A 22,726-nucleotide genomic window follows, 5' to 3' on the forward strand; every position below is an offset into this window, starting at 1 on the left:
CCTGAAGCTCCCCCCGCACCCCCCTCCCCCGCCTGTCCTCTCCGATCCCCTCCCCCCACCCCCATACACGAGTCCCATTTTCTCTGTTCCTGCCAGTAGGTGAGACCCGTCTTTTGGACCCAAAGCGTTCTCACATCCTCTCGTCTCAGTGATGGATCTTATCACACTTCTTTTCTGAAGCCAGGCTGCTCCAGGGGTGGGCTCTCCTTGTATCCCGGGGCCCGCGGGCTCCCCCATGCACATGGCCACGTCTTGCCTGGTGGGCACAGAGCCGCCTCTGGCCTGGTGACCGGCCTCCGCGGCCAGCTCTGCTCCCCCTTCTCTCCAAGAGCATTCCGGTGAGGAGTGTGGCGTTCGGTGGTTGAGAAGGAAAGAAGGAAAGAAATCCTCCCTGGGGCCGCGGTGAGCCCCTGTTCCCCGTTCCAAGCGCCTTACACGGATTCTCATATTCAGTCTCCCCACACACTGAGGGCAGTGCTGTCTTGGCCCCGCGTCACAGGTGCAACAACTGAGGCCACCGACTTAAACGCTGAACACAAGACGTCCCTGTGGACGGCAGAGCTTGGACGCAAACCCGCGTGTGTTCGCTGCCCGGTTGGCACTGAGCCCCCGGGAGGCTGCGTGCGGAGCCTGGGGGAAGGGTAGAGGCGGACGGGCTAGGTCACCCCACCCCCCTGCCGCTGCAGGAGGTGGTGTTGGGGCCATGTGGGTCCCTCTCATTGGTGAAGGCCACTCATCTGGGCCAGAAGCCGTATTCCCAGCTGTCCTTGAAGGGCGCAGCCAGGGAGCCAGGGACCGGAGACCGGTCACACGAGCCGTGTTGAAACAGAGTGCAGTTTGCCTGCCCTCGGGTCCCTCCGTGCCCCGACAGGTGCGGCCAGCTATGGCGTGGCCGCCCGTTTCCGGGGAAGAGCATGGGGTATTTGCCGCTTTGAGGTTGGCTCCTGGCTGTTTCTCTTCCCTCCGTGGGCTGGCCAGGGTCATCCCACAGCTGATCACGTCACCATCTCCTGAGAGAGCCCCCCAGATGCCTTTGTGCCCCTTCCGGAAAGAAACAGGCCCTAGAGTGGCTCTGGAGGCTCCGTGACACCGTCTGGGCACATATACCAGCTTCAGGGGCACACGTTCCGCAAAGGCCTCATGCGCAGAAGTGGCGACGCGTGTGTCTTATTTAGGACTGTCGGTTGTTGGAGATCCAGGGAGGATTTTAGGGGAGCGTGGGCAGGCAGGGAGCAGCCCCCCCGGCGCCCCCCCCCCCCCCGAGGCGGGGCCACAAGAGGTGCTGTGCTGAGCGCTGCTTTCCGGAGTATCCAGCATCGCGGCCGGGGGCTGTGCCTCTAATGGGACCAGCCATTGTCTGGGCACACGGACTCATTTCTTCTGCCCTGAACCCCGGAACCGGCCACGTGGAGTCTACAGATCTCGTTTGTCCCCCTCTTCGTGATGAACAGGCCGGCCAGGTGTTAGAACAAACTTCACAAGCCCCTTTGTACCCCAGGAAGAGAGGGTGCGAACAGCAGGCCAGGATGTGCTGCCCGGCTCTGTGCGCCCGCACATCGGGTGAGATGGGCACAGGGTGCGCCCAGGATCCGGGGAGTGGGCCCCCCCTCGCTCTCTCGGGCCAGGAAGAATGTCCTGGGTCTGTCTTGACTGGAATGGCCCTGGAAGAAAGAGGACTCCCACTTCCCACAAAATTCCTGTCCAACCTATGTCGCGCTTGCTCAAGGGAAATTCCTTTTTTTTTTTTTCCTTTTCCCCCCACTTTCAGGAAGAAGCACATCGCCCAGTTGACCCGTGTGCGGCATGGTTGCCTGAGGAGAGCTTCAGCGAGCGCTGGGATACCTGGAGGAGGAGATATGACACGTTAGCGGTCCCCTCAGGAGGAGATTTCAAGATGGCAGCTCAGCGGATCCGAGCGGCCAACTCCGGCGGCCTCCCTCGGTGCAAGTCCGAGGGGACCCTGATTGACCTGACCGAAGGGTTTTCAGAAACGAGCTTTAATGATGTCAAAGGTGAGCTCCCAAGAGACACAACGGTGGCTGAGGGGGCAGATTTGCAAGCGCTCTGAGACCCAAGGACTTCTCTGCCTTCAGGGCTGTCAAGGCCCCATTCAGATGTTAAGTTTTACCTCTCTAAACTTCATGAGGACACATTCAGCCCTGGGGAACAATAACCATTTGTTTTGTTTTGTTTTGTTTTGTTGGTGGGTTGGGAGGTTATGAATTCCCCATTGGTTATGAAACTTCTTCATACAGAATATGTTTGTCTTTTCTCCTCTCGTTGAGTTTGGGTGACATTAAGGTAGGGACCTGGGTCACACAGGGAGTATGTTCATCCTTGTAGGCCCTCCGGGTTCCGTCACACTGTGCCGCGGCAGCTCGAGAGCAGTCACAGGAGAGAGTAAGCAATGGATATGGCTGTGTTCCAATAAAACTTTATTTACAAAAACAGCACAGGGGCCGTTGTTCGCTGACCCCTGGTTTAGAGGTGGCCCCAGGGTCAATCACCCTGAGCCTCTGGGTTCCTCTAACAGACACTTACAACAGGGTCAGTGAGATGGATGGGTCATTTTCTTCCTAGAAGTCCACCTTGACCTTACTAGGTGCTTACTGGTGTCATGGGTTACATCCTCATCATCCATCGTTAGGCGGCTTCCCTACAGCGTTGACCACAACGTGTTGAGGTTACTCCCTGGGCCGTCCAGAATACAAGCTGAGCAGTGGGAGCGGACCTTTACCCTTGTATCTTTAACTTGGCACAAAGTCAGTGCTGAGTGAATAGTTCTTGAACCAAACTGCTGTCTCCTGGGTCACACTGTGGCCCTCTTCCCTGATGTCCTAACAACCGTATGTCCCCCATTTGTCTCTTCCTAATCCCTTCTCCCTTCACTGTATCCTCAGTCGCTTCCTGTCTCTGCTTTATGCTGGGAGCCTTGAGCACTGCTTTAAATGTTCCTCAAACAAACATACTGGCAAAAGAAGTCATGAGATTTTATTAATAACAGTAGCAGAGTTACCAGGTAGTTTTATAAATAATGGAACCATTTCTTTTTCATAGCCCAGTAATGGGCATTGTTTTCTTACTTTATAGCCTAGCTGATCATGGTTAAAGTTGGAAAACGTGAGCATAAATTGTGGGGTTTGGGCCGGGTTCTCGAAATGAGAGAGCTGAATTTTTCAAAATTATGATAATGATCTGAGAGGCATCAGAGTCCTAAACACCCCGATTGTGGGAAAAAGATAAAGGAGACATCCTGGGATGTGAGCTGGGGCTGGTCCGCTGCGGGGGAGCCCCAAACCCATTTCCCAAGGGCAGCGGGTGGCCTCCCCTGCGTCCCCACGGTAGACAGGTGGGAAGGTATTCCAGCCAAAGTGTCCTCTGTGAAATCCTCTGCCCCCTGATAAATGTTCCGCCCGTATAAGAACCGAGGCGGAGGGGTAAGAAATGTATTATTCAGTGCGCTGAACTTCCCGACACGCAAGGTTTTTTTTTTTTTTTTCGTATGGAAATCAGGGATAGCTGTGAATCTGAGCAGCGCTCCCCAGAATTCATTAAGATGGGATTCGATAGGGATTCTCCTGCGTTGGATTGGATAGACGCCCCACCAGGTGTCCCCGGGTGCTCTGTGACAGTTGACTGATGGAGGGACCCGTCTGGCAGGAGCTCATACCACAGTCCATTTCCACGGAAGGATCGCCATTTCCCATTGGATGAGCCTGGTCCTTGAGTGAAATATGTTACTGCTTCTCTGCTAAGGGGAGTGCTTGGAATTTTAAGTGAAACCATTTTTAGTCTTCAGTCTGTTGAAACCAAAGTGATAATTTGCATCGATACGTTCTCTTAGGCTATATACAAAGCCTGCTTAATAGCTTTGGTTTTTAATTTTAAAAATATCACTCTAAGGGAGTTGTTCTGGGGAACATAATAGGGATATAACTTCTGAGGGCCTCTAACAAGATTTTAATAGCTGGCACGCGCTCTAATTTTCACTTGGTTTTAATTTTTATGTGACATTTTCATTAGATGTGTCAAGGAAACACAAAGTGGTTTCTATTCCAGGAGACGGTGTCTGGAAAACAAAGCAAGAGAGGTCTGCTGTTGTCCCCCGACCCCAGCCTGACCCGTCCCCTGTCTCCCCACCTCTCCCTCAGGGTCCTTCTCTTTCACTTGAATGTGTTTATTCACTCCCCTCCCTCCACTGTGAAGTGGTTTCTCCTTGGAGTGATTTTATAGCAGGGCACAGCCACGGAGAACTCTGGCTTTGCCTTTGGCCGACACCTTGACCCCAGCACATGACTATGGCCTCTCTGGTGTGTGCATACCGGAGGAGCATTCATTCCACGAATATTTGTCGAACACCTGCTATGTGGCAGGCTGCCTTCCAGGAATACCACTGTGAGCAAAACACCCTAAGAGGGCTCTCACCCCAATAGGGCGATGCAGCACCCCCCCCCCCGCTAAAATATTCGTGGTATATTGGTTAATGATAAGTGCTACGGAGAAAATAAAATTAGGAGGGGTGGCGACGATGTCTCCTTTAACATAACAGTTTGTGTGTCCTTAGGCATCATTAGGCTAAGCACATCATCAGAACGTTATCTCCACCAGAGCCGGTTGAGAGAGTATGTCGGGCTCCTGAGGTCTGGATGGAAGCCCGTGCCCAGTGAACCCAGAGCCAGATTCTCCCCACCGCCCCGCATGGAGGGCGGAGGCGACGGCCTTCACCGCCCAGATGAGCTTTCTACCAAGCTTCTCTCTAACTTGGTTCATGGAAACAAACAGAAACTTCCTGCTTTATTTCCCCAGACTTTGCTAAGGAAATACAATTCCAGTTGCATTATTTCTTTTCAAAGGAAAGGGAAACTGGCAGACGCTGTTTTTTTGGAGGGCCAGTTTGGTAGAATAGAACGCTTCTTGACTTCATCGTATATTAGAGAAGATGCGGGTGGAGGTTCCACTAAAAATACGGGCCTTTCTTAACGTTTTTTACAGGAAGCCAGACTATCCCTAAACCCTGTGAAACAAGGCACAGCTGGGGTGGGGGCTATCTTTTCTTTCACAAGGCGCTTTCCTCCTTCTCTGGATGTGCTTTGTCATGTATGGGTGGGAGAGAAGACACTTAGGTATTTCATCGTCCGATATTTTCCAAAACACACACCCCTTGTTGAGCTGACTTTCGTGGTTCCCGTTGCCGTCTACATCGGGAGCACACATAGTTGAACGCCGTGAACCCGAAATTAGCTCGAGTCGCTGTTGAACGAGTTGGGAGTTTTTCAGACTTAAACACTTGCTCGGAGATGACATGAATGACAGTGGACATAAACCTTTCATTTTCAAGGCATGCGGGAGAGCCCCTTTCCAAGCTGTCATTTTGAATGATCATTTAAAGGAGCCTGGAAGGCACCGGCCTCAAAAGTCTTACTTTATTTATTTTTTTAAGTGTATTTATTTTAAGAGGGAGAGAGAGAGAGCAAGAGAGAGCATGAGCAGGGAGGAGGCAGAGAGACAGAATCCCAAGCAGGCTCCAAGCTGTCAGCCCAGAGCCCGACACGGGGCTCGAACCCACGAAGCATGAGATCATGACCTGAGCCGAAGTCAGACGCTTAACCAACTGAGCCACCCAGGCGCCCTTCCAAAGTCTTATTTTGATGAAGAGTGGGTTCAGCTTGGAAACGTAAGAGACGGGTCTGCTTGTCAGGGAACCTTCCCCCCATTCACGTGTTCTGCGTTCAAGGCAGAGCGTGGGACCAGCTCACGAACTCAGATTCTATTCCAGGCTCTTCATGTCCCGTCCCTGGCTACAGGCCATGGGTCACCCCACTCAGAATGTGACAGGTTTTAAGCCAGTCACTTTCGGCTTCTCTCTCGACCCAGTGGCAGCTCCGGGTGAGTCAGTTACATGAGGAAAACTCTGGCCAAAATCCAACGGCATCGGGGGCGCCCGGCTGGCCCAGTCGGTGGAGCCTGCGACTCTTGATCTCGGGGTTGTGAGTTCGAGCCCCACGCTGGGTGCAGAGGTCACTTAAAAATAAAATCTTTAGAGCTTAAAAAAGGTTTAAAAATGAGATGGCGTTTCAAAAGCGATCCCGGGGAAACGGGGGAGTATGAGCCCTCCCGCCCAGTGGGCTGGGACAGCAGTGCCGGCCCTCGGGAGCACAGCGGAGTTCCCTGGGACTTCTTTCTGGCACAGCTGCCCGGCGCTCTGCCCTCGTCGCCCAGAGCGCTCTCCCTCCTCCCTGGTTCCGGCCAGTGCTCCGCGGCGCCCGTGGGCCTCGCCCTCACCCCCTGTTTCTTTGTGTTTTATGCAGTGCCTTCCCCCAGTGCCTTGCTCGTAGACAATCCCACACCGTTCGGGAATGCAAAGGAAGTGATCGCAATCAAGGACTACCACCCAGCCAACTTCACCACCCTCAAGTTCTCCAAAGGCGACCACCTCTACGTCCTGGACGCGTCCGGCGGGGAGTGGTGGTACGCCCACAGCACCACGGAGATGGGCTACATCCCGTCCTCCTACGTGCAGCCCTTGAACTACCGGGACTCCACCCTGAGCGACAGCGGGGTGATCGACCATCTTCCAGACAGCCCAGACGAGGTGGCCAAGGAGTTAGACCTGCTCGGGGGGTGGACAGAAGACAAGGGACCGAGCAAGACCTACAGCAATAACCCCTTCTGGAACGGGGCCCAGACAAACCCGTTTCTGAACGGGAACGCGCCGGCGGTGCCCAGCTTGGACGAGCTGACCCCCAGAAGCACCGTGGATTTGCTCCTTTTTGATGCGGGCACGTCTTCGTTCACCGAATCCAGCTCCGCGACCACCAACAGCGTCGGCAACATCTTTGACGAGCTGCCGGCCGCAGGCCGCCTCCAGGCCGAGGCGCCGGGCAAGCGGGACAACCCCTTCTTCAGAAGCAAGCGCTCCTACAGCCTGTCGGAGCTCTCCGTCCTCCAAGCCAAGTCCGACGCCCCCGACTCCTCGGGCTTCTTCACGGGCCTGAAATCCCCGGCCCCGGAGCAGTTCCAGAGCCGGGAGGACTTCCGTGCCGCCTGGCTGAGCCACCGGAAGCTGGCCCGGTCTTGCCACGATCTGGACCTGCTGGGCCAGAGCCCCGGGTGGGGCCAGACCCAGGCGGTGGAGACGAGCATCGCGTGCAAGCTGGACAGCTCCGGGGGCGCCGTGCAGCTGCCCGACAGCGGCATCAGCATCCACGTGCCCGAGGGCCACGTGGCCCCAGGGGAGACACAGCAGATCTCCATGAAAGCCCTGCTGGACCCCCCGTTGGAGCTCAACAGCGACAGGTGCAGCAGCGTCAGCCCGGTGCTGGAGGTGAAGGTGAGCACCCTGGAGGTGAAAACCTTCATCATCGTGGAGATGAAAGTGTCGGCCGAGGTGAAAAACGACATCTTTAGCAAAAGCGCGGTGGGTCTCCAGTGCCTGAGGAGTGACTTGAAGGAGGGGCCCTATGTCCCCATCCCACTCACCTACAGCTATGGGGACACGGTCCAGGTGCAGCTGGACAACCTAGAGCCCTGTATGTACCTGGCCGTTGTGGCCCACGGCCCCAACATTCTCTACCCTTCCACGGTGTGGGACTTCATCCACAAGAAGATCACCGTGGGCCTCTATGGGCCCAAACACATTCACCCATCCTTCAAGACCGTGGTGACCATTTTTGGGCACGACTGTGCCCCGAAGACGCTGCTGGTCAGCGAGGTCACCCGCCAGGCCCCCAGCCCTGCCCCCGTGGCCCTGCAGCTCTGGGGTAAGCACCAGTTCGTCTTGTCCAGGCCCCAGGATCTCCACGTCTGCATGTTTTCCAACATGACCAACTACGAGGTCAAGGCCAGCGAGCAGGCCAAGGTGGTGAGGGGGTTCCAGATGAAGCTGGGCAAGGTGAGCCGCCTCATCTTCCCCATCACCTGCCAGAACCCCGGCGAGCTGTCCGACTTCACCCTGCGGGTTCAGGTGAAGGGCGACCAGGAGGCCATCCTGACGCAGTTTTGCGTGCAGACTCCCCAGCCGCCCCCCAAAAGTGCCATCAAGCCCTCCGGGCAAAGGCGGTTTCTCAAGAAGAACGAGGTCGGGAAAATCATCCTGTCCCCGTTTGCTGCCACCACCAAATACCCGACTTTTCAGGACCGCCCGGTGTCCAGCCTCAAGTTCGGCAAGCTGCTCAAGACCGTGGTGCGGCAGAGCAAAAACCACTACCTGCTGGAGTACAAGAAGGGGGACAGCGTCGCGCTGCTCAGCGAGGAGAAGATCCGGCTGAAGGGGCAGCTGTGGACCAAGGAGTGGTACATCGGCTACCACCAGGGCAAGGTCGGCCTCGTGCACGCCAAGAACGTGCTGGTGGTGGGCAGGGCCAGGCCGAGCCTCCTCTCGGGGCCCGAGCTCAGCACCTCGGTGCTGCTGGAGCAGATCCTGCGACCCTGTAAGTTCCTCACCTACATCTACGCCTCAGTCAGGACCTTGCTCATGGAGAACGTCAGCAGCTGGCGCTCCTTCGCCGATGCCTTGGGCTACGGCAACCTGCCGCTCACCTTTTTCTGCCGGGCCGAGCTGGACAGTGAGCCCGAGCGGGTGGCGTCCGTTCTGGAAAAGCTCAAGGAGGATTGTAACAACACGGAGAACAAAGAGCGAAAGTCCTTCCAGAAGGAGCTCATGATGGTAAGTGCAGGGGCTGGAGGGGGGCCAAGTCCAGTCTTGCCGCCTTTCCCCCCGGCCCCGCCCCCGGCCCGCACACTCGGGCGTGGGTTCGGGGAATCGCCGGACCGGCATCCGGGCTCACCTCCGCTCCCCGAAATACACGCACGCGCGCCTGGAGATGGGCGTTTGTGTAGGGACCCCCAGACGGCTCAGGGTCCAGCGTGGAGAGCCCCGTTCAGGCGGCTTCCCACTGGGCTTGCGAGCTCCTTGGAGGCCTCAGGCGGGTCTCCCGGGTGCCCGGTGGGTGTGGGGGCGCAGGGAGGCTCGCGCTTCAGCCCCCTCTGCTCCGATCTCTTGGGAGAAGGTGCAGGTTTCATCAGGTTCCCTGCAGGATCTGTGCCGCCCCGAAGTCTAACTTGATCGAGGCGTCTTCCTCTGCCTCCTGTGTGTGTGTGTGTGTGTGTGTGTTTGTGTTTGTGTGTGTGTGTGTGTGTGTGTGTGTGTGTGAGTAGGGATTGAGGAGGGCCTCTGGGAACTGCGATCTGAGAAGAGGAAAGGGGGAGGGGTTGGTGTCACACTACAGGATACACCCGGGCCGCCGGGTGAGGGGGGAAAGCATTCGCTGCACCGCTGAGCGAACACGGCCTCCCCGGCCCGGGTTCCCCACCCGCTCTCAACAGTTCATCTGCTCCCGGTGGCCTGTCTTGGAGAAGCTGACTTGGAGGAACTCGATAACGTCCTTCTCTTGGCGTCCGCCTCGTTTCCGTGGGGGACGTCCTCTCGATGGAGAAAGCCTGCTTCGTTCACCTCCCCCCCGCCACCCCATCTTCCCAGTAGGACACATCCCCGGGCCTGTTCCTCTGGAAACCCTTGTGATTTTCCACTGGAAGCCTCTCGGTGTTCCTTCCTTGCTCCGTCAGGCTCCACACAGCCTTCTCGCCTCCTGACTTGTGTACGAAGTGAGTCTCAGCGGCCCTAGGATTTCTGCCGCCCAACCCGGCACCTGCCATGCTGTGTGAGCCCCTCTGGGAACGGCCGAGCCGGGTGTGTGTGCTGAGGTCCGTCTGTGGCGCACACGGCTCTCGGGAGCCGGAGATACCCAGTCCGCGGGGCACAGCCACCGCGGCGGGGAGCGGGCGTTGCAGCCTGACGACGCCCCCAGGAATGTAAAATGCCAGGCACGTGCCGCACAGTGAGAGCCAAACCTCGTCCAGAAGAAGGGACGGGAACCGAAGGTGTCGATCTTGGCAGCCCGGAGGCTGGGGGCGCTGGTGGTGGCAGCTTCCGCGGGGAGGACGAGGGATGGTCGTGGCTGGGGAGGGCCCGAGGCAGCAGGGGGACGGCACGTGGGCCCTGGGCATGGCCGTCACAGCAGTGGGACGCCTGTCCCCTTCAGGGCATCTGCCCCCTCGCTGGCCTGGCCTGGAATCCTCCCCGGAGCTGCATCAAGCCCTCGAGGCCCTCTCCCCTCAACGGACCTCGAGCACCGGGCAGGGGCGCGTATCCCTCTCTCGCGGGGCCTCAAGCTGGGATTCGCCGCGGGTTCTAGAATCGGGTGCTCTCACGGCACCATGAATAGTGTTGATTGTTCCTTCATTGCCGCCCAAAAAACACCCCTCTTCCCCCCCCCCCCCCGAGTGGGCGGAGGTGAAAAACAACACAGCGAGAGAGGCCCTTCCCAGCTGTGGAAAAATAAAGACCGAGGAGGCGGCTTGTTCATCCCGGTCCTTCATGTCAGGCCTTTTCAGACTTAAGCGAAGCTCTTTCTGCCCCGCTTGGGGGACTTCTCTGACAGCACAGGTTTTCGGGGGGCCGTCCCTGGGTTTGTTTGTGGGAGCGATGGGGGGGGGGTCTCTTGTGCCCCTGGGTGGGAAGGCTGGCACAGCAAGGTCTGCTCGGAGGTTTGCGGGTTTCCCTCGCCCGGGCCCTGGGCTGAATCCGTCACCATCTTGAGAGCGGGCGGATCTGAACGTGGGCGAAACCTCGAGAAACCCCAGGCTGCTTTGTCCCAGCACGCAGAGGAGTCCTGAAAACCGGGATTCCTTTCTCCCGCCGCTCGCATCACTGAGCAGTGGTATTCTGCAGTCTCGGCCTCGGGTGAGCCGGCCCTCCGGCTGTCACAGCGCGGCCGCCACGACCCACCCCGGCCACCGAGTCATGTCCCACCCCCTTGCATTCTGAAGATGGTTTTCTGTTCGGTTATGCATCCGTGGTCTGGAAACTGAGTAAACGAATTGGAAAGGGGGGAGGTTTGAGACGGTAAGGTTTGCGGGGAGATGGGAAGGAGCCCGGAACGAAATGAGAATCGGGCGGTTCCGTCCTGCCCACCGTCGAGTGGGGTCCGGGCCCTGCCTCAGGCCTGGACCTCTGCCCGCAACGTCAGGTGGAAGGCTGTCACGTCCCTGGGGAACCAGCCCGGAGGACGTGCTGGCAGACCTTTCCCGCGAAGCGACCCGGGGCCCTGGGTCACTGTACTTCGTCGCCCCAGACCCTGGGCTTCACTGGGCTTTCTCCCATCCACAGTGGCCTCGTTTACTCGTGTTCCGGTTTCTTCTTATTGTCCGCATCGGATATAAACGCCGCGAGAGAAAGGACCCTGGCCCCCGGGACACAGTCCGCTACTTGAGGAAATGCACGAGTGAATGAGAGCAGACCTCGGCCCGGGCTGAGAACCTGAAGGGGTGCCTCCCACGCGGCCAGCCCGCGCCCTGGCCCCGCTTCTTTGATTCCGTGTCCTTGCTGTTGCTTCAGTGCGGGTTTTCGATATCAGAGCTCCTCCGAGGGCCATCTTGCACAACCACGTGGGCTCCTTGGTGCGCCTGCCTCCGTCTGCCCTTTCTCACCCACACGGTGCGTGACCACCGTCAGAGAATGCTCCATCTGTCCCCCGCTCACCGAGCTCTGCAGGAGAAGCCGGGGCGGCCCGTGACAGAGGATGGCCAGCCCGTCGACGGCCCACCCCAGACCTTATTGAACGTGGTGGTGAGGGGCACTGCCGGGCTGCTGTCGGGAAGGGGCGTGACTGGCACTGACCGAGGAGGGTAGGCCGGGTGGACAGAGGCCCTGGGGCCCAGAATGAAAGAGCCGCCACAGAGCGTTGGTACTCAATATTCACGAAGCGTGTCTTTGCCGCCTCCTGTGTGCTTAGGGGCGATGCTGGGTGCTGGGCTTCCCAAGAACACGGGTCTTTGACTTGAAGAAGGCACGGAGTGAAGAGTCACAGCGCAGGACTTACTTGTCTCGAGCCCCAAAGAGAAGGGCCCCCCGGCGGATCAGGGAACGGCGAACAGGGTTGGGGCAGAGTGGATCCTGATAACGGGCAGGAAGCCCAGAAACCCACCTGATGAGGGAGGGGCTGCCAGGTTGGGGGTACCGCGCGGGCAAGGACCGGGGTGCGCGAGGGCATACATAGATGGGGTCCGATCAGAGGCTGGGGTGATAGAGGACGGTGGTATGTGGGGTGTGGAGCCCCCTGTACCAGATAATGCTTGTGCTTCATTCTGTAGGCATTGCGGGGGGGGGTTACATGTTTTAGGGGAGGAGAAGGGGAGTCAGGCTGGATCCAGATGTGTCCCTGGACCTTGGATTCCAGGTGCGTCCCTGCTCCTTGCCACGTCTCCCAGTCTCCGAGCCACCCAGAGGCAGCGGTCAGTGGAGAGCCCCAACCCTGAGTGTCCTTCCTTCCAATGATCAGGACACACCTGGCTGTCCACAGCCGCAGGGCACGCCCCGCAGCCAGGCCTCTGGTTGCTGGTCTGCCGCGTTCTCCCTCCTCCTCTGGCAGGTAGCCGTCAGGTGGCTGGTGGGTCCCAGGGCCTGCGGTCACTCTCTCACTGCGTCGTTGGTGACAGGCTCTGTCTTCCTGCACATCAGTGTTGACCTTCAGAGCCCGGGGGGTCTTTGAGTTTGCATAACTTCCTTGACTCACCCCAGGTGTTGTTTTTTCCTGAATGAAAACAGTCCTCACTGATTTTTGTTTGTCTGTAAACAGCCTGTGTTTCTTTTTTGCACCGAAATTTTACACGCGTGAAGGACAGAAGCAGAAGGCGGAGGGGTCCCCGGCCCCATCGCCCGTTGTTAACCTCTTTGAGTGGTTTGGGGCGTAGACGCTGTGGCTGTTTATAAATTCCGTGGGGTTGGCCGAGGGGCTGTCCCCTCCTCTGCGGTGCCCAGTGGAGAGCGTGCGGGCAGCCCTGGGCGCGTGCCTGCTGCTTCCCGGGTCTGCGGAAGGGCCGGGTGCTGGTGCCTCCTTGTCCGTGTGTCTCTGCAAGCCTGTCCACACTGAGATGTCCCAGGGGCTTTGCACGCCTGTCCACACTGAGATGTCCCAGGGGCTCTGCACGCCTGTCCACAGATGTTCCAGGACACTAAGCCGTGGGCCCTTCCCGAGCTCGAGAAGCCATCCGTCGGCGACGTCGTGAGCGTCACTGGGGCGGGGGGGGGGGGGGCACAGCTGTGAGTGGCAGGTGCTGTTACCGTGGTGGCTGACCGCACGGTGTGTACCCCTCCTCACTTTCATCGACTTTGGGCTCCGTGTCGGGATTCTTGCTCTCTGGGGGGACAAACCACGGCCAGCTCTTTGCCGTCGGCACGTTGAGGTTCTCTACCGCTGCTTCTGGTCCACTTTGTGCAAAACACGTATCTGAGTGTGTGTGTACCGGGAACTGTGACGACACTGAAGGAGAGGGCTTGGCTCAAGCGGTGGCCCTGAGTCGATCTGGGGGGCCGAGTGTGTGCGTGGAAGGTGGCGCACGGAACCCCGAGGTTTTCGTTCCGCGACATGCTTCCGATTGGAGAAGTTATGTCTCGTGTCCGGGAATCCCTCGCAAACAAGACACAGGGTCTGTCCTCATGGCGGGAAGGGAAGGGCCGTCGGGGACAGGGGCAGGCCTCCCTGGAGGGACCGAGGCCAGCGCTCAGAGCTGGTTGCTGGAGCCGCCAGGGTGGCCGGGGGTCACTGGTGGCGGCTATGGCTGGGGTCGTTTGAGTCTGGGTGCGGGCTCTTTGGAGAGGGTTCTCTGAGAAGAGAAACTTACTCTAGGGTACAAATCGAGGGAGGGGCGGCTGTTTCCAGGAGTGAGGTGGGGTGGGATAAGCCCCCAGAGCCTTGGACGCTGATGCAAGTCACGGGGAAAATCGCGAGGTGGGGGCAGATGGGGGCTGGATGGGATGGCGCGCAGTGATTCTCTGCGAATCGGCCGAAGAGCCTCCTTATGGCCCCAAACAGGAGGCAGGTAGCGAACCAGCGTGCATTTAGGCAGGTTCCCGGGGCTCCTGCGCCCCCAAAGCAGGGGCTCCCCTGCCCGCCGCTCATGGGGGAGTGCGGCCCTTCTGGTGTTTGCACATCTCGGGAATAGAAGCACGCGCGGGATTCGCAAACAGGAAAACCAAAATGACACTTCGTTATGTGTTCCTAAGAGTGTCTCCCAAAACAGCGCTTGGCAGACTGGCTCCTGTGAAGGAAGTCGCGCTGGACCGAGCTGTGCCCGGCGGTTCCCACACGTTTCTGCTGCTTTCCCTCCACAACGGTGGATTCGGGTGGCTGTGGCAGAGACCGCGTGGCCCGCAGAGCCACGTGTGGCCCTCTGTCCACCAGGTTTGGCCACGTGGCTGAAATTCGAGTTCACGCTGAGATTGCAGCCGGAATCAGCATCGTATTGAATGGGGTTTTCTGGGATGACGTGTGTGTGTGTGTGTGTGTGTGTGTGTGTGTGTGTGTGAAAATTGAGGAGGAGGCTACAGGGAAAGGTGTCAGAGCCTCCTATGGTGAAGCTCTCTACTACCCAGCTCTGGTGGCACCCGAAATTGTGCCCTTAAAAAAGTGTCTAAACTGCCCCTTGGTGGTGGTGTGGCAGTTTTGTGACGCTTGAAGCTGGTGTGGCTCGATCAAAGTTGTTGTCACCGGAGCTGAAGTTGGTAAAGGAAGGCACCTCCGTCCCTGTGCTCCCCGCGCTCCACGGGATGGAGACCCCGTCCTTGCTCAGCGCCCCTGGGGACAGAGGCGCGACTCTGACACGTTCTGTTACCTGGAAAATGAGGTCGCCTCCAGAGCCGGGCGGCTGAGCGAGTGGACAGACACACGCTTGCTTTGTGTGAGTGGAAGCTGAGTGGGGACACTGGGGGGCCGACCGTCCAGCTCTGTGAATAGCCCATTTTCTGAAATACATAAGTAGTTGAAACGAGGTGCAATCCAGACCCGCGTTTTATCAGGTTCCGTTCCTGACGTCGAGTAGCAAGTGTCCGCAGAACCGTGGAGGCCGTTCGTTGGCCTGAGCGCCACGAAATGTGGCCTTGCCTCCATCTCTGTCACCCCGAGCGGTGGGACCCCGGACAAGCCACCTGGCATCTCCGGGTGTCTGGATCGGAGCAGAGGACAGGCAGGCGGGTCCGGCTCTGACGCTCAGTCGGGGTGGGGGCCTCTCCGTCACTCTCTCGGCTTCATCTGCAAAATAGGGTGAGCTCAGCCCCTGCTTCACGGGGGTTCTGAGGAGCGGATGAGCCCATGCCTGGCTCACAGTAGGTCTCACTAGTAGTGGCCTACTGCGAAACAAAACAAACCGGAAAAGGACCACGGGATCCTCACGCTGCCTTCTGGCTAACCACAGGTGCAGCTAGTTGCAGCTTTGGGACCCAGGACAGCACCAGATTGACCTGTCACCCCTGTTTTCAGTTGCAGAGCCTGGGGCGCCTGGGTGACTCAGTCAGCTGACCGTCCGACTCTCGGTTTTGGTTCAGGTCATGCTCTCGCAGTCTATGAGTTCGAGCCCCACGTCAGTGCGGAGCCTGATTATGATTCTCTCTCTCCCTCTCTCTCTGCCCCTCCAACGCTCACGTTCTCTCTCTCTCAAAATAAATAAATAAACTTTAAAAAAAAATTGCAGAGCTTGACCTGCTGGGGCATCCAACTAATGCATTCAGGAAATTGCCAAAAAAAAAGTCACTAATCGTCCGTACTGTTAAACTCCCAGACATCGAGATGAGGGTTCTCTGTCTCGATTAGCTGCGCCCTTTATTTTTTTGTTGTTTATTTTTAAAATTTTTTTAATGTTTACTTATTTTGGGGAGAGAGAGAGAGAGAGAGAGAGACGGAATGTGAGCGGGGGAAGGGCAGAGGGAGAATGAGACACAGAATCCGAAGTAGGCTCCAGGCTCTGAGCCGTCTGCACAGAGCCCGACGTGGGGCTCGAACTCACCAGCTGCGAGATCATGACCTGGGCCCAAGTCTGCCGCCCAACCGACTGAGCCACCCAGGCGCCCCATCTGCGCCCTTTAAAGTTAGCGACCCAGCAGACCGTAGCCGCACTCATCCAAGGCCACCCGCCGTCCTCACAAAATACGGACAGAGTTCTCGAACGAGCCACGTGTTCGGCTCAGTCGGGAAGGGGCTGCTTCCTTTGTTGTTCTTGACGTGCTCTTCGGAGTCTGGAAGTGTCCACAGCAGGTGCTCCATGGGGCATGGAGGGACAGGATGAACACCAGGTGCCTTTCTGCCTCCAGTCTCCCCAACCCCATGCTCGCCTGAGGAACCATCTCCAGGGTGCTCCCACTTTTCCCACTGTCGGGGTGTAGTCCGAGAGGGTGCTGGGCGGCAGAGGCCTCGTGGATGGTGCCAGGCCCGCGTGCACCTGGCAGCCGTCACGAAACGTGGGTGGCTGGACTTCTGCATCTCCCCGTGTGCAGACGCGTGGGCCTGCTGGTTTGCGCCGGCTGATGTGACTTTCTTTAAGACCCCAGCCCGGGGTCGCACAGAACACACCGTGTTGGAAGCCGGCCTGATCCCGCCCCTTTCCTAGATGGGGAAGCAAGTCCCCGGTGGCCACCAGCTGGTCCAGGGCCCGCCTCTGTCGCATTGCCTCCTTCCCGCCCAGGGTGGCGGGCATTCCTTGCCCTCCTGAGTCCCTCCAGACTCCTGTCCTGAAAACACACTAGAAAGTTCCTGCAGCTTAGGCAAGGGAGCAGTCCTGTCGGTTCCAGAACGTATTCTGATGGTGCTTCCTTGGGTTCAGCTTCCGGCCTCCCTGTTCTCCTTTTCCTCCACACCAGGCCTTCACTTTGCCCCCCAAACCCGAGAGCCCAGATGTCCGGGTGAGCTGCGGGCCCCAATCTGAGCCCTCTGCCTGCGGAGCTCTGCATCCGGCCGAGGCCCGCGGCACCTAATGTCGGCCCGGCTCTAGGTCCGGTCCCCTAAGCCCCGGGCGTGTGTTCTGTCTCCCCGAAGCATCGCCCTCTCCAGCCGTCCCGAGGGTGCAGAAACGGGGCCAGCTGCGCTCACCTGCCTTCCCGCAGGGAGTCAGCATCCTGGGGCTGCTGAGACAAAGTACCACAGACCGGGTGGCCCAGGACAACAAAAGCTTATCCTCTCCCAGCGCTGGAGGTGTTCGCGGGCCTGGGTCCTCCGGGAGCTGCGAGGGAGGGGCTGCCTCTGGTTGCTCTGACAGCAATCCTTGGCACTCGCTGCCTGCGGTCGCCTCTCCCCCGTCTCTGCCTCTGTCCTTCCGACGTGGACATGTCTCTCCTGATAGAGACAACCAGTCACTGGCTGAGGGGCGGCCCTCGTCTACCGTGACCTGGTTTTAACTAATTTACGTCTGCAAAGCCGCTGTTTCGAAACGCAGTCATTGTGAGGTTCCGGCTGCCCGTGAACTTGGTGGGAGAGCACAGTCAAGCCCAGGCCACCCCGCAAGCCATTGCTCTTGCTCCGTCCCGTGCCGCAGCCACGCTGAAGTTCGGGGGGCACTTACTAGGCTTAAAACTTTTCGGGGGAAAAGAGTGCACCGCCTCCGCGTGGAGCTCTGCCTGAGACCAGAGCCAGCCCTCTGACCTGCCCGGTGCTCTGCTCCTTTGTCCTCAGGCCTTACTGAAAATGGACTGCCAGGGCCTGGTGGTCAGACTCATCCAGGACTTTGTGCTCCTGACCACGGCGGTGGAGGTGGCCCAGCGCTGGAGGGAGCTGGCCGAGAAGCTCGCCAAGGTGTCCAAGCAACAGATGGACGCCTACGAGTCTCCCCACCGGGACAGGAACGGGGTCGTGGACAGCGAGGTGAGCGTGGGCTGTGACACACAGTCACGGCGACATCCACCCGACAGTGCGTTCGTGGGGATAAGCGAGTTAATGCGGGAAAGCACGTGGCGGGCTCTCCCTGCGTGGGGCAGGCCCCATCCCCCCCCGGACAGTTGGTTCTGACCGTGGCAGGGCCGCTGTGCCCAGAGGAGGGAAGTCAGAGCGGCCAGAGCAGAAATGCCCGCCCCTGCAGATCCTGATCTTAAATTACCTTCCGTCGGATGGAGAAACTTTACCTCCCGTGTGAACGGAGCCCTTTGTGGGCGCTTGTGGTCGGTCTCCATCCGGGTCTGTGTTGGAGGGGTACCAGGTATGTTGTGTACCTTCGGCCACAGCTGGTGGGGTTCCTGCTCAGAGGTCCTTTGTATCCTCCCTTGTTCGCTTTAAGCTTCCGGAAAGATGGCTCAGGCCCGGGAGACCCGGGAAGCAGGAAGTCCCCAAGAATAAGGGCGTCCTTTATTAACGCAGCGAGTTTCTAAAGAAATGGCCCACACGGAAAATGCCACAGGGGTTGTAAGGAGAGAAATCCTTCCTGTTGGCCCAGACACGATTTGCCACTTAACCGGCTCTCGCACGAAACACGTTCCTCCCTCAGTGTGCTGGTCCCAGGCAGAGTCCGTCCCCCCTGCTTCGCTGGGCTTCTCACTCTCAAAAGAGAAGCATAAGTAATGAGCCCAGGAGCTGCGGGTAAGAGGATCGAATCAATACGATCAAATTTCTTTGCTGTCCCCTAACCTTTTCTTCCCCCTCCCTCCTTTTATTTTGGACTCCACCACCCAGGCCATGTGGAAACCCGCCTATGACTTTTTACTGACGTGGAGCCACCAGATCGGGGACAGCTACCGGGACGTCATCCAGGAGCTGCACATAGGCCTGGACAAAATGAAAAACCCCATCACCAAGCGCTGGAAACACCTCACAGGGACTCTGATCCTGGTGAACTCCCTGGACATCCTGAGGGCAGCAGCCTTCAGTCCTGTGGACCATGACGACTTTGTCATTTGAGCGGGTTCCCTCCCGTCCGCTGCTGCTCTGGGGCATGCACCCCCCCCCGGCCCCCCGTCTGTCCCAGATGCCCGGGCAGTCACCTGGAGCGGGGGAGGCAGGAGGGGCCGGCTGCTCGGACACATCCGGGGTCCTCTCGGCTGGACCCGCCCCCGAGGACCAAGCACAGACAATGCTCCGTCGTCCTCCTCCGTTGAGGGGGGAGAGGGGGTGCTGAAGGGAATTTCTACCACAGGTCATCGCCAACCAAAATAGCTTTCTATTTGTTAGGTATAAATTTAAATTTAAAATCACTTTTTTTTTTTTTTTTATTTTTTAGGACGGGGGGAGGCCTATGAGACAGGTGGTATCTAATTTTTTTAATGGACCAGAAAAGTTTAAAAAAAAAAAAAAAACAACACCTTCATAGGGGCGGATGCTGTTGAGGTTTTTATGTTCTAGAGAGAGCTTTTTAAATTATGTTACAGATGTATATATGTATTTAAAGACGATTCCCAGCCTCACTTTGCATTTGAACACTTAGCACAGAGAGACGCTTTTTCAAGTGTTGGACCTCTTTTGCTCTGTCCTTGTGAAAAGGGTGAATCAAATAGGAAATGTGGTTTTTCGGTAGATGAGTCTAGCTCTTGCCCGTCCTTTCTGGGAATGTCCTGGGCCCTGCTGTCCCCTCTGAACTCCCGTTCTCTTCTGTACCTTTGCCCCGTGTTACAGTAAACGATCAGCGGCAGCACTTGTGACCCTTCCGTGAGCTTCAGTGGGCAAAGTAAAATCCTACACGAGCCAGCAGGTGCCCTTGAGATGACAGGCCGCTGGGAGCTGACGTTCGCTGTGGCCCCCACCTGCGTGCGGTCGGTCACTCAAGAGAACGGTGCCACGTGCAATGCGGTGGTCCCTGCAGCTCTCAGATGCCATTACCCTGGGGTCAGGGGAAGGCTTCCGGCAGGGCTCCAGGCCTCTCTGCTCCATGGGCGTGAAGGAGACCTCACCACGAGGGACCCCTGTGCTCGTGTGTGTGCAGACGTGCCTGCCGTCACTGGCCAAACTCCGCTCTGTTCCATGTGACGTGAACCCCGCTCCCTTCCTGGTGCACCCATGTCCCCCAGGAAAAAACCGCATAAGGGACACCTTTTTTTCTTTTCTTTTTTTTTTTTTTTTGTACAATTAGAGATTATCCGAGCAGGATGTATGTTTTCTACAAATGAAAACATGCCCCGCCTGGAACCAGAGGCAGAATGCTACCCGCCTTTACGGTTGTAGATCGGCGTGGCCGTGTGCGGGCGAGCGGTGTCGGGCCCCTGATCGCACCGTGGTTGCGCCCAGCTCAGAAGGGAGGAAGGGGCAGGACTGAAGAATTGGAATTATGTGGCACACGGAGAGAAACAATTCCCGGGAATGGGTCAGCACCCGCGCTGGGCGGTGTGGGATTCCTGGACCTCGTTCTCTGAATCTGCTGTTTTGAAACACATCATGTTGATCACTGGGTGTGATCAGCCTACGATCCCTATCGGGCTGAAACATTCTTATGTACCTATCGACTCAGATACTGAAGACCAACTGGCTAGGAAAAAAAAAAGGAAAACACCTAGAACAACTACGTTTTTTATGCTGCAAGAAGCAGGACCCGCAGTTCCCCAATGATTACACGAAATAACCTTAAATTCTGCTTTCCCCGTCCACCCTCATTCTTCCCAGAGATTGTCTCTCACCTTCTCCCCAAAGAAGAGACAAACCCAGTTGCACCTTAAACCGTGGATATTTTTCCTCAGGGGCTTGAAGTAGTTTCCTATGCAACATGTCTTGTAGCACAAATTGAATTCTACAAAAGTTGCAGTAAATTTTATTTGCATATTTTAACCTATTAGTGTGCGTGTGTTTTTCTGTACCCATCCAGACTTTAAATTTTGTTTAACGTTTATTCATTTTTGAGAGAGAGAGAGAGAGAGAGAGAAAGCAGGGGAGGGGCAGAGAGAGGGAGACACAGAATCCAAAGCGGGCTCCAGGCTCCAAGCTGTCAGCACAGCACAGAGCCCGACGCGGGGCTCGAACCCACGAACCGCAAGTTCACGACCTGAGCCGAAGTCGGACGCTTAACCGACTGAGCCACCCAGGCACCCCTACCCCACCAAACTTTTAAAAAACAATAAAACCTAGTGTTTTATCTGTGCATAGAATAATGGCTCCCTCCTTAAAGAGCCACCCCTGGGTGACAGTGTGACAGTTGGTTTAGCACGTTACTTTTATATTCTTACTGAATATTCTCTAGGCCGGTCCAAGAAGTTCAGTTAAAACCTCCATTTCTTTATTGATGTTAATTTCAACGCTTGTAATAATAGTAATTTGCATATGAAGTGAGGGTATTTGCAGGTGTTTTTAAGGACCAAATATTCAGGAAAAGAATTTGGTTGAAAAACATTCTAATTTCCCAAGAAGAAGACCATTGTGTCCATGATAAATTCCTGCCTTGGTCCTCGCTTGACCGCCACGCAGTCATGTCACGTGGGGCCCATGTCAAATCGCTTGTGATCACCGAGCCCCCACCCCTGTGTCACCTGGTGCAGCAGCCAAGCCCAGGCTTGGTCCTGGGACCTTCCCCACCAGGGGCCACCAGATCCCAGCACCCTGCGATCTCCCAACCATTGCTACTGTCCTGACCGGACCGCAACCTTTGCCTTCTCTCCTTCTGCTCTCCTTACTACTTACTACTTAGCACCCTCCCATCTGGTCCACGGCCCGCTCTCCCCTCCTGCTTCCCGCCATACGGTCAACTCTGGGCTCACCCTCACCCTTGGCTGTGCCTCCCACGTGCTTGTCCCAGGCTGAGCTCCCTCGACCATCGCCTCCACCCACAACTCCCTGCCTTTGAGCTGTTCCCCCCAAGCTGGCACACCTCTCCTTTCTTCAAGGAGCCACACTGAGCTCCTTAAGGGCATCCTGTGTCTAAACTTGTCGCTGAATCCCCAGAGCGTGGTGCCATAAACGTATCGCGGGAGGCAACTGACCATACCTCCGCAATAGAAACGCATCCCGGACGAGGATCGCTTGGCTCTTGGAGGGCCTAGAACGGCCTTTGTACTGGGTTTACGACCCACGTGCACGTATTCGGCCCAGCAATGGGGGGCATCGGACTCAGCTTAGTTTTGGGTGTTCAAAGGGGGAAACGTGGCGGGGGTGGAACTCAAGTGTACCCCAAAAGCAATTAGTTTTCCTACTAGTTCATTTCTGGGCACGAGGGAAACACTGTCAGTTTGGCCCCACGATTTATGCTGTAATAAAATTCAGTATTGTCTAAAATAGGTTGAGATGGCTTCATCTGAAACCGTCAAGTAACCTGAATTTAGGGGAAAAATTGTCCTGCCAAGTGTCCAGCCTTTGCTGCGCACCTGTGGTCTATGAAAGGTGTGCTGTTTAACCTTCGTGGTGACCTTGGTTTCAAAGATGAGGAGGTTGGCCGGGGGCGGGGAGGGGGCGGGCGGCAAACAGGATGAGCGGGGGCCAGCGAGAGCCCCGTCCACCCCAGCCGTGCCCTCCCGCCGCCCCAGAAGCAGAGAGAACCCCGACAGTTCACGGCCACCGCCTGGGAAGCAGGTGCCCGGGAGCGAGGGGTTCCCGTTGACGGCTGCGTTCTGGGAAGGGGGCTGGGGGTCCACCCCTCTCGGACCTCTGCCGGAGCGCGTGTGTGAAAACCTTCAGTATGTAACGGATTTGCACTTAGCCCAAATTTTTCTTTTTTGACAAATTTTGGCTTTATTGAGGTACACTTGACATATAAACAAAAGTCTTCTGGGGCACCTGGGTGGCTCAGTCTGTTAAGCATCCGACTCTCGATTTCAGCTCAGGTCATGATCTCCCAGTTTGGGGGATCAAGCCCTGCGTTGGGGTCTGCACTGGCAGCGTGGAGCCTGCCTGGGATTCTCTCTCTGTCCCTCCCCCCAGCCCCCAATATATTTATATAGATTTTAAGTCTTCCTCTTTTTCTAAGTTTATTTACTTTGAGAGAGAGAAGGAAAGAGAAAGAG

The 22,726-nt window shown here is 57.2% G+C and overlaps 1 protein-coding gene across 4 annotated transcripts in view; it reads left to right on the forward strand.

Annotated features, from left to right (window-relative positions):
- The window catches only part of SH3BP4 (SH3 domain binding protein 4), an 85,904-nt gene extending 65,340 nt beyond the window's left edge, over positions 1–20,564 (forward strand). For 3 of the 4 annotated variants that reach the window (XM_027047071.2, XM_027047070.2, XM_027047074.2), the window contains 4 exons: positions 1,769–2,012; positions 6,309–8,665; positions 17,496–17,684; positions 18,486–20,564. In XM_027047071.2, the coding sequence (XP_026902872.1) occupies positions 1,895–2,012; positions 6,309–8,665; positions 17,496–17,684; positions 18,486–18,710 (2,889 nt within the window). In that variant the 5' untranslated portion in view covers positions 1,769–1,894 and the 3' untranslated portion in view covers positions 18,711–20,564. Of the gene's footprint in view, positions 1–1,768; positions 2,013–6,308; positions 8,666–11,167; positions 12,322–17,495; positions 17,685–18,485 lie in introns of those variants that run through there. The other variant, XM_053215991.1, reaches the window with a different exon arrangement.
- The last annotated feature ends 2,162 nt before the right edge of the window (positions 20,565–22,726 follow it).

This window comes from Acinonyx jubatus, chromosome C1 (assembly GCF_027475565.1).
Source record: "Acinonyx jubatus isolate Ajub_Pintada_27869175 chromosome C1, VMU_Ajub_asm_v1.0, whole genome shotgun sequence".
Classification (NCBI taxonomy): domain Eukaryota; kingdom Metazoa; phylum Chordata; class Mammalia; order Carnivora; family Felidae; genus Acinonyx; species Acinonyx jubatus.